Source organism: Ailuropoda melanoleuca, chromosome 11 (genome assembly GCF_002007445.2).
Source record: "Ailuropoda melanoleuca isolate Jingjing chromosome 11, ASM200744v2, whole genome shotgun sequence".
In the NCBI taxonomy this organism is placed as follows: Eukaryota; Metazoa; Chordata; class Mammalia; order Carnivora; family Ursidae; genus Ailuropoda; species Ailuropoda melanoleuca.
Window position 1 is genome coordinate 10,981,572 of NC_048228.1, and position 11,792 is coordinate 10,993,363.

General features: G+C 44.2%; 1 protein-coding gene across 1 annotated transcript in view; it reads left to right on the plus strand.

Annotated features, from left to right (window-relative positions):
- The window catches only part of FHAD1 (forkhead associated phosphopeptide binding domain 1), a 115,821-nt gene that overhangs the window by 16,691 nt on the left and 87,338 nt on the right, over positions 1 to 11,792 (plus strand). The window contains 1 exon segment of the mRNA XM_034672074.1: positions 4,606 to 4,812. Coding sequence (XP_034527965.1) covers positions 4,606 to 4,812 — 207 coding nt within the window.

The window sequence follows — 11,792 nt, forward strand, 5'->3', positions numbered from 1 at the left end:
CACACAGAGCTTCCCCTGTCATTAACGTCTTGCTTTAACATGGGACATTTGTTACCACTGAGGAACCAATATTGATATATTATTATTAACTAAAGTCCATAGTTTACATTAGGGCTTACTCCTCGCATTGCATATTCTATGGGTTTTGGCAATTATATAATAAGTACACACCACTGCCATGTCATACAGAGTAGTTTCACTGCCCTGAAATCCCTGTGCTCGCCCTATTCATCCCATCCCACATCCACCGCTCTGGACAGGATGAATTCATCCAACTGGAATTCCATTTAGAATTCCATTCCATTCCATTCCAGTTCCATCCAACTGGAAACCACTGATCTTTTTACCGTCTCTATAGTTTTCTTTTTTCGGAATTTCATATAGTTGAAGTTGTACCCTATGTAGCCTTTTCAGACTGGCTTCTTTCACTAAGCAATGTGCATTTACATGGTTCCTCCATGGTTTTGTGACTTGATAGCTCATTTCTTTTTATCACTATTATTTTATTGTACGAATGTACCACAATTTGCCTATCCATTTACCTTTTAAAGGACATCTTGGGTTGGTTCCAGTTTGGGGCAATTATGAATAAGAATGCTATAAGCACGTATCCAAAATAAATGAGTCTTAAAACTCAATCGTAAGGAAACAGACAACACAGTTTACAAATGGACAAAAGATATGAATAGACACCCCACCAAAGAAGATATACAGATGGCAAATAAGCCTATGAAAAGATGATAAACATCATATATCATTAAGGAATTACAAATAAACATGGGCTGTCTTGTCGTTTATTTAGATCTTCTGTGATTTCTTTCATCAAGGTTTTTATAGTTTTCTTCATATAGATCTTCACATATTCTGTTAGATTTATACCTAAGTCTGTCTGTCTGGTCTTCCTTTCTTTTCCCTTTTTTTTTTTTTTTTTTTTTGGTGCTAACGTAAATGGTGTTGTGTTTTTAATTTCTAATTCCAGTTGTTCGTTGCTGGTTTATAGGAAAGCAATCAATTTTTGTATATTAATTTTATACCTTGCCACCCTCCTATAATTGCCTATTAGTTCTAGGAGTGTTTTTGTTGATTCTTTGGGATTTTCTGCATAGGTGATCATGTCATCTGCAACCAGCGACAGTTTTATTTCTTCCTTCCCAATCTATGTCCCTTTTATTTCCTTTTCTTGTCTGTCCTGGCTAGGACACCATACTGTGCTAAAGAGTAGTATGAGAGGGGGCATCTTTGTCTTGTTCCTGATCTTAATGGGAAAGTTTCTAGTTTCTCACTATTAAGTGTGATGTTAGCTTTAGGGTCTCTGTAGATGTTCTTTATCAGGTTGAGGAAGTTCCCTTCTATTCCTAATTTGCCAAAAATTTTGTGTTTTTGCTTTTAAATGATGACTGGGTGTTGAATTTTGTCAAATGCTCTTTCTTCATCTAATGATATGATCATGTGATTTTTCCTCTCTAAGCTGTTGAGGTGATAGATTACATTAATTGATTTTCAAGTGTGGACCCAGCCTTGCATACCTGCATACTTGCTTGTAGTGTATAATTCTTTGTATACATTGTTGGATTCGATTTGTTAATATTTTATTGAGGATTTTACATCTATGTTCATGAGAGTATTGGTCTGAAGTATTATCTTCTTGTAATATTTTTGTCTGGTTTTGGTATTAGAGTAATGTTTTCCAAATAGAATGAGTTAGGAAGTGTTCCTTCTGTTTCTATTTTCTGGAAGAGGTTGTAGAGAACTGGTATCATTTTTTCTTTAAGTGTTTGATGAAATTCACCAATGAACCCATCTGGGCCTGGTGCTTTCTGTTTTGGAAGGTTATTAATTATAGATACAAATTCTTTAATAGACATGGGTCTATATCTTGCTCTTCTTCATTCTCTAATTTCCTAAGGTGGAAGCTTATATTATTGATTCTAAGTCTTTCTTTTCTAATATATGCATTCTGTGCTATGAATTTCCTTCTCAGCAGTGCTTTCCTGTATCACACAAATTCTGATAAGTTGTATTTTCATTTGCATGTACTTTCATTTCATTTAGATAATTTTTTCTTTTTCTTATGACTTCTTCCTTGACCAACATGCTATTTAGAAGCAGGTTGTTTAATCTCCAAATACTTTGGAATTTTCAGCTGTCTTTCTGGTATTGATTCCTAGTTTGATTCCATCACAGGCTGAGAGCATGCTTTGTATGATTTCTGTTCTTTTAAATTTGATGAGTTATGTTTTGTGGCTCAGAATGTGGTCTACCCTGATGAATGTTCTATGTGAGCTTGAGAACAACATGCATTTTGTTGTTATTTGGTGAAGCAATCTATACATGTCAATTCGGTCCAGTTGACTGATGCTGGTGTTCAGTTCAGCTTTATTCTTACTAATTTTCTGCCTGATGCATCTGTCCATTCCTGATACAGGGATGTTGAAGGCTCCAACTATCAGAGTGGATTTGTCTGTTTCTCCTCAAACTCCTGTCACTTTCTGCCTCACTTATTCTGATGCTCTATCTTTAGGCACATACAATTAAGGATTGTTTTGTCCTTTTGGAGAATTGACCCCTTTATCACCATATTTAAAGCCTCCCTTGATCCCTGGTAATACTTCTTGCTCCGAAGTCTGTTCCATCTGAAATTAGTATAGTTCCTCCTGCTTTCATTTTGCATTTCAATATTTTGGGTACCCAAATGTATGATAAAAATTTGCAATGTGGGTAAGAACACAGATATTTGAATCAAGCAAATCTGAATACGAGCCAGGCTAGCCGAGCTGGGTGAATCTGGGCAAATTTAATCATTCCGTGCCTCAGTTTCCTTATCTACAAAATGGAGAATGATCCCTTTGGGTTATTGTGTAGATGAAATGGGATAATGCAGTAGAGCACTTAGCCAATTTCCTGGCATGTAATGTTGAATTAATATATCCTATTAATACAAATTATTATATTACTGTATAACAGTATAAGCTATATAATATAAGCTATTATTATATTATCAATACAAGCTATTGGTATCGTTGTATTATGGGACTTTACACTTTGTGTTTTATTATGGGACTTTATACTCTTCTAAGTACAAGTACTCTTTTTGTGAATGTCAGACGAGGCACTCTGAGAAGATAAATTCAGAAACTAATTGCAAAATCTCAGGCCGGGGTGGATGTCTAATAGGCACAGTGTCCTGAAAAGAGAAAGACTTCGTATGTGCCCGACAGCCACAGTCCAGAGCCCCAAGACCCAGAAAGGTAGTATTTCCTCCCAGGTGTGAACTTTGCTCAGTCTGCTGACCAAGGAGAAATTACTGAGGAGCCTTCCACCCCCCATTGCCAACTCACAGACAAACTGTCTGGGCTGGGGTGCCTTTCTTTTTGGAAATGTAGTCACACCTGGCCCCCTATTGAAAAGCAGATCATCTCTGATTAGATAAATTCTGAGCAGCTTTTAAGAAGCAATAGAAATAACTAATCACATGGAAAAACCTTCATTGTACACATTTTACAGGTTTTGTAGAAGTAGTTTAAAAACTATGTTATGTGGTGTGATCTCAGTTTTGTTTAAACTTTTTAAGAAGATCGTAAGCATAGACAGAAGACTGGAAGGAATGAACCACAGTGCTAACAGTGTCTGCCTCTGGGGGATGGGAGCCTAAGTGATTTTAATGTCTTCTTTGTGCTTTTCTCCAATTCTCATTTTCTGTAACATTTTTTTAAAGGATTTTATTTATTTATTTGACAGAGATAGAGACAGCCAGCGAGAGAGGGAACACAAGCAGGGGGAATGGGAGAGGAAGAACCAGGGCTTGTAGCGGAAGAGCCTGATGTGGGGCTCGATCCCATAACGCCGGGATCACGCCCTGAGCCGAAGGCAGACGCTTAACTGCTGTGCCACCCAGATGCCCCTTCTGTAACATTTTTTAAAATGAATTGAACAAAAAATTAATGAACAACAATCATTAAACACTCTCCCCTCCCTTAGCTCTATGTACCTTATTCCACACACTTGGTATTTTCCCTGCAGGAAAGTGGACAGCTGTCACTTGCCAACTGATGTTTCTAGTTTGTGTTTGGGGCCATTTTTGCTTTCTGTCCTGCCATTCTGGACAACCAAAAGTGTACCTATGTGGGGTCAGTGAAAGAGAAAGTGGCCAACTCCCTGGCCAGATATGTGCTCATTCAGACTCTATGCCACTCTGTGCTGCCTGATTCCCCACCCCACAACTTGGGCACCTGCTCTGGGTCTGGAGTCAGAGAGCACATACCCCAGCCCCATCACACATTTACCATGTGACCTGGGCCAGGTCACTTAACTGCTCTGACTCTGAGTGTAATNTTTTTTTTTTTTTTTTTTTTTTTTTTTTTTTTTTTTTTTTTTTTTTTTTTTTTTTAGGGAGAAGAAGGTGTTGTGGGGGTGGGGCAGAGGGAAAGGGAGAGAATAATCTTAAGCAGGCTCCATGCCCAGCCCAGAGCCCGAGCATCATCATTTTTAAATGACGATTGTAGGTTACCAGCCGGCCGGGCGAGGGGCGGAGCACGGTCCGGCACCCAGTGCTCATGAGCAGGTGTTAGGGACCCCGGTCACAGCTGTCCTCCCTCTGCATTTCAGTCTGCTGACATCGACAACCATCACGCACTTATTGAATATAATGAGGCCGAAGACAGTTTTGTTCTCCAGGACTTCAATTCCCGAAACGGCACCTTCGTCAACGAGTGCCACATTCAGAATGTGGCCGTGAAGCTGCTGGCTGGAGACATCCTGAGATTTGGGTCCGGAGGGCTGACCTACGAACTGGTCATCGAAAACCCACACTCGGTGAGTCCAGGCCCTTGCAGGGTAGGGGGCCAGAGGTGCCGTGTCCTGTCCCCTTCTGTGCATCCAAAGAGCGGTGCTTGTGCACAGCGCGACACTCGGATTTCATGTTGTGCACACAGTGACCTTGACCCACGGGACCTTGCAAGGTTCACACCAATCCAGGAGGGTCCTCGTGCGGTGTGCATCCTTGCGCCCTCTTCTGGGCATTTCCTGGAATGACATGTAAGAGTGGCACAGGAACCCAGAACCATAGCATTTTCCTGAAAATGCAAAGCTTGGTTAGGGCAAGAGGAAAGCAGCATGTGCTTTTGAAAACTCGGAGATGGATGCTTCTTCTCAGGCAGATCAGCACGCTGCAGCTTGCTTGATTTGTGACCTCAGCCAGGGTTCTCTATATGCGTGGCTCTCAGGCTTCTGGTGATGCACGGCATGGAGAGGATATCTATCTGTAAAGCGTGAAAGTCGGTGTGCGCCTGGAGCAGAGACTCAGCACATGGCAGCTGTTCTCATACCCCCATCAGAAATGTCCTTGGAATCCTGACCTCAAACCTGGCCCCAGTTTAAGCAAAATGCAATACAAAACTTCCGCATTAAAGCTCCATCCCAAGGAGCACGCCGTTTATAGGGGAGGCCGACTGGGGGCAGGGGTGGGAGGGTAGGGGGAGGAAAGTTAGCAGCTCAGGCTTTGGTCGGAATCCCAGCTCTACCATTCTCATATGTGCTTCTGAGCAAGTCGCTGGACTCCCCCGGAACCTCCCATTTCCTCTTCTATAGGATGAGGCCCATGACAGCAATGACCTTGCAGGCTCAGCTTGAGGGTGGAGAGAGATGGTTATAATTGTAAAACTAGCACTGTGCCCATTCGTGGTGAGCACACAATTAACATCTGTCGTGCGTGTCCCAGAGAGACGGTGTCCTGATCTTACTCGCCGCCCCAAGAGCGCACCATGGACTGAGGCCTCTGAGCTGAAAATCCTTTCTGGGACAAGGCTGGGTATAAATTAATAAAGTGTAGAGGATCCAGACAGACTTCTGGGGTTTCGAGCCCACAGGCAGCCCTAATTGTGCACCCCAGGAAGACGGACGGCGTCCCTCAGGCTGTATGGGCCATGGTGCCACGTCTGTCGTGTTTGGCTTTGAAGATGTGGGGCAGGTTTTTCGGCTGCTGCTCAGCTGCCTTATCCTCCTTAGACTGTGCAAGTGTGTTTGCTCATGGAACGCACCAGGGTCCTGGGGTAGCGCTGAGGGGGCTCCTGACCTAGGTGTTGACCTGATCCCCCCACACTCACCCACATCAGAACCCAGGGGGGAGCAGACCAGCAGTGCAGATCCCTGGCCTCATTCAGGCCCAAGGACTCATACTTAAGGTAGCCAGAAAAAAACAGAACCCCCAGTTAAATCTGAATTTCAGGTAAACAAAGAATCTTTAAGTATGAGTATGTCCCATATATTGCATGGGATCTCTTATGCTAAAAAAATTATTTGGTATTTGTCTGAAATTCAGAATTAATTGGATACCCTATATTTCATTTATATATGTATTTAATCTATGTATTTATTTATGTTAAATCTGGTGACCTTACACAGCCTGCCTGGGAGCGGGGCCTCCATTGGGGAATACACATTCTCACAGGCTCTTTGGTGATTCTGATGTACCCCCAACAGAAGGGAAACCTAAATACGAATCCCTTATCTAGAGCACTTACAGATTTTTTTTTTAAGAACCAAAGAAAATGGAGTTTCAAACCCCAAAGTCTGTAAATCCAAGTTTGTGAAGTTTGAGTCAATGTTTCTCAAACATGTCTGATTATAAGAACGTCTCTGGAATGTTCAACAAAATTACAGGTTCCCAGGCCCCCCTGCCTGGGAAATTCTCATTTTGTGGCTTGCCAGCAGGGGAAAGGGCAACAAACAATGTCTGCATTTTTTTCATACGAAGATATTTATGGAAATATTATTTATAGGGACACAAAAATTGAAACCTAAATATCCATCAAAAGGGGGCGTTGTTGGGAAAAAAGAATTTATAGATAAAACTTCTTGCCATAAACCGTCAACATATTTCCACTTTCCAGCCTTCATATGACTCCTATAAATGCTCAAAATCAGCAAAAAATACTATTTCAGGGGCGCCTAGATGGCTTAGCCAGTTAAGTGTCTGACTCTTGATCTCAGCTCAGGTCTTGATCTCCGGGTCGTGAGTTCAAGCCTCGCATTGGGCTCCAAGCTGGGCATAGAGCCTACTTTAAAAAAAAAAAAAAAAAAAGGAAAAAACCCACAGCTTTATGGAAATATGATTGACATACAATCAGCTGCACGTGTTTAAAAGATACAGTCTGATGGGCTTTGACACACGTGTGTGCACCCAGATAACAATCGCCACAGTCAAGGCAGTAAACCTATTCATTGCCCCCAAAAGCTTCCTCCTAACACAGCATTTGTTTGGTCGCCTGCTTCTAACAGCTTCCTTGAAGTATAATTTACATAACATAAACTTCATTCATTGTAAGCCTATGATTCAGCCCATTCAGCCCATTTTTGTTATTTTTTTTTAAACATTTTATTTATTTATTTAAGAGAGAGAGAGTGAGAGAGAGAACAAGCTGGGGGAGAGGGAGAGCTGAGCAGGGGAGCCCGACCCGAGACTTGATCCCAGGACCCTGAGATCATGACCTGAGCTGAAGACAGACACTTAGCCGACTGAGCCACCCAAGCGCCCCCCATTTTTGTACGTTTACAGAGTTAGACATCACCACAACCTACTTTCAGAACATTTCCATCCATCTCTGTTACTCTCCAAAAAACCTTGGAGGTACTTAGGTTTTTTTGTGTGTTTTTAATTTTTAATTTTAAAGATAGTGGCCAAGTACTGAAAACATTCACCATTGTAACCGTTTTTAAGTATAGAGTTCAACAGCATTACATGCACATGGTTCTACAGCCATCTCCAGAACTCTGTTCACCTGTCCAAACTCAAACTCCGTGCCCCTTAATTAAAAACTCCCTCCTCCTTCCCCCCCCCAGCACCATCCTTTCTGTCTCTCTGCATTTGACCACTCTGGGCACCTTGTGCAAATGGAATCTTACAGTGTTTGTCCGTTTGTGACTGTCTCACTTCGCTTATGTAGTGTCATGACCTCGAGGTACGCCCATGTTGTAGCGGGTGTCAGCATCCCTTTCCTTTTTAAAGCTGAGTAATAGTCCGTCGTGTGTCTACACCACACTTTGTTGAGGCGTTCATCCATCGACGACTGTTCCCACCTTTTGGCTGTTGTGAATAAGGGTGTCGTGCACACAGGTGTATAGGTAGGGAAGGGGCACCTCATTTTACGAGGTGCTTCTGATATCAGGTAAGTGTAAGAAACAGCGAGGAAGACCTCGAACCTTGACTAGAAAAGACGAGGACGCTTTGTAAAAAGAGAAATCCGTGGAGTAGCAGGAGTCGTGGATATGGACGACACTGTGCTAAGCAATTTGCCTGCTCTCCCTTATTTAACACCTACAATAACCTATGAGATGGGTTCTCTTGTCTCCATCTTACAGACAAGAAATCCAAAACTCAGAGAGGTTCAGTAACTTCCCCAGCGTCACACAGCTGGTCAATGCAGAATTAATCTCTATCCCCACTTGCGGGGAACAGAGGGAAGAAAACCCTTTCATCTAAAGCTAGCTAGAGCAGGATCACAACTGCTTTTCAAAGAGAACAAAGCACACTTTTGCGGTCACTTGAACATACGCATATTTTTAAAATTCTTATTTCTACAAGCATTTGCATCCCGCTTCATTCCCCCTACGTGACTGCAAGCAGCTGCACAAATGTTCCCCTGGCCTGTGCCCAGGGCGCTTACAGCAGCCTAAACTTTCCCAGGGAGCCACCTTCCCCCGCAGGACTCTGAGCAGACAGCACGTTTGGGATGATGGAGGAGGGGAGAAAGGAAGGAAGGAAAGAAAGGAGGAAGGGAGGAAGGAAGGAAGGAAGCAGACAGAGGAGGTAATGAAGGGCATCTCTCATTAAATACTTTGAGGTCCAGCTTTTCTAAGAAATATGTGGCCGTCTTGACTGCTGCATGCTCTTGTTTCTGACTGGTTTTTTGGCTCCAGGGTGAGGCACTGTGTTTCTCCCCGAGGTAGAGTTCTCAAGGAGAATCCTTTCTTCCCTCTTTCCCTTCCTCTCTTCTTTCTTTCCTTCCTTCCTCCCTCCCTCCTTCCTTCCCTTCCCTTCCCTTCCCTTCCCTTCCCTTCCCTTCCCTTCCCTTCCTCCCTTCCCTCCTTCCAGTCCACGAGGCTGCCCTCACTCAGGCCCTGCACCAAACCCCTCCATTAATAACAGCTCAGAGGATGGTTGCAGGAAAGTCCCTCAATGTCCGTGTGGAGGGCACCACACCCCCCACCCCCAGCTATGCAGGACATGAGCTGCAGGGCCATTTGCAATGCCCCGAAGCAACCAGTTAAGTAATAACAGAGTCTCTGCTTCAGCACCAGGCGTGGGCAATAGGAGTCACACAGCCGGATGTGTCCGCCATATTGTGGGTTTTGTCTGTGGTTGCCTTTTTGACTGCTTTCTGGTCTCCGGGAAGGGAGGTGTGGAAACAAGCTGTCCTATTCATGGTGGTGGTGTTCTGATAAAGCAGCTGGGCAGGGAAACCCACCTCACCCAAATCTGTAAATCGTATCTTTCTCTGTTCTGAAATATGGCAAGTCTAATGGAAATGCCCAGAAGGAAGAAAGGAAGCCAGGTACCCCAAGTGATGTGTAAAGTGGTTTCATGAACGGGTTGACAGCCCTTGGCAGCAGTTTTCCTCGCCCTGTGCATGGCCCCACCAGCAACTACCCCAGATCGGGCTCTGGGCTAACCTTGCCCACAGGGGCCAGCGGGGGGCCCCACAGAGGTAAACATGAGTACTCTTCCTTTTAGCTGCTGGGCCCTGCTCGCAGTCCAGCCACACTCTCCCAAAGGACCTGGATATGTCCTTCATCCTTCCTGCAACGTCATGACATCCTACCCGACACAAAGAGCAGTTCTACCAGCCCTGCACCCCTTGCTGCTCACTGCTGCGATGGGGAAGCTTTGCAGATACAGTGAAGAAAGCAAATGCTTTAGAGTTCGATAGACCCAAGTTCAAATTCCGGCTACAACCTATGTCACCTCTCTGAGCTTTAGTTTCCAGTTTCTGCCAAGCAGATACGCATTAATCACAGGTCCCCCTTCTCCCTTCAGAGTTTCTGGAGAGGTCATTGGGACCACCCTATCATTGTGTAAATGGCGCTCAAAGATTTCCTGTGACTTCTTCAAGGTTATGTACTGGTTACAGCCAACGCTGGGATTGCAAGGCCACTCTCCTGAGTCCCTGGGCATCTAGAGGCTTTTCCTAACGGGGGGGGGGGGGGGGGGGACCTGGAGCCCCATGGTGCTGTGAGAACTCAGGCAGGTCCTTCACTGCAGGGCCCCAGGCTAACTTCAATTGCACCTGCTGATGGGGAAGATTTTTCATGGCGGTAAAAACAAAAGCCACCAACAGTAGAAGAAAACGCTACTGCACTTATTTGCCTCCACTAGCTTCCCCCCCCCCACTGCTGCGGCTCCAGGGCAAATCCGGTCACGCCCTTTCTTTTTGCTCTTTGCTGATGACCATAATGTCTGCTGGCTAAGGTTCAGCGCGCCCGTATCACATACCAGAAGTCCTCGAAGCGTGGTCTGTGCACCATCTCGCTCCCTTCTCACCAGCTGAGAAGTAGCTGTTACCATCCTGATTTTTCAGACGAGGCCCGAAAGGAACACATTGGTCAAGTTCCCCCAGACTCACGGACAAAGAGGGAGCAGCACCTGATTGTGTGTGATGCTGAGCCCCACGCTCCTATCCAGCGGCTGGCACACTACAGCCCACAGGCCAAATCCGGGCCATCGCCCATGTTTGTAAATAAAGTTTTATGGGAAACCAGCCATCCTGTCTCACGTAGGTATGGCCCACGTCTGCCCTCCCGCTTCGGCGGCTGAGGTAGCTGGGCAGGGCCTATGGCACACAAAGCTGGAAACGTCTACTGTCTAGCTCTGCAGAAAACATTGACCAGCCTCTGCTTATAACCCCACGCTCCACCCACTGTCCTCTTTTACTTAGTTTTCTGAAAGAAGAGCTGAAAATGGAGGTGAGGACAGGGAGAGAGGGCTGGCCCAGCCCGAGCCCTACCGTGTTCCAGGAACTGTGCTGCTTACTTGCTTTTACTTGGTTAACTGAGGAATAAGAACAAATAGGCAAGCTAAAAAAATAGATTTGAACAGTCTTTTCACCACATCTTTTTTGAAAAAGCTGGAAATACGTGGTTCTAAATATGTAGATACATATATATATATGCATTTGCACATGTAATCACATTGCGATATATCTGAGAAATTGGCTAGGCGTTAATATATAATATACACAACAGATGCATATTATTACATTTTACTGTTTCTTCAGTTGGAAAGTTCTCTTTTAAAACTTTGGAATGTTCTTCCTCGTATCACTTTTGAAAAGGATATTTGAGATTTGTAGTCTGAAGTCTGTTGCAGCTAGAGAACTGTTTATTTGTTCAAAGTTTCTCTATGTAACGTTTCACCACTGGTCTTATGGTTGGTTCCTTGGTCTTAAATCACTTCTTCTCTGGGCTGCTGCTTTACTTTTACAAGTTAAAAGATAAATGGGGTGCATGTTTACAGTTTGGCGGGTTGTATTTGAGTATATCATAACCTGCCTAATACCTCTCATTCTGACTACATCCTGATGCTTGTGCTAAAGTCTCAATAAGCATATTTTCTAGGAAATTTTATTGTTTGCAAGGGTCAGAAACCCAACTCAAACTAGCCTAAGGCGGGCAGGGGGGAGCTCATGTAACTTCAAAGGCCAAAAGTACCAGCTTCAGGCACAGCTGGATCTGGGTGCCCAAACAATGGTCAGGAATCTGTTTTATCTCTGTTAGCTTCAAAATCTCAGGCAGTCCCTTGC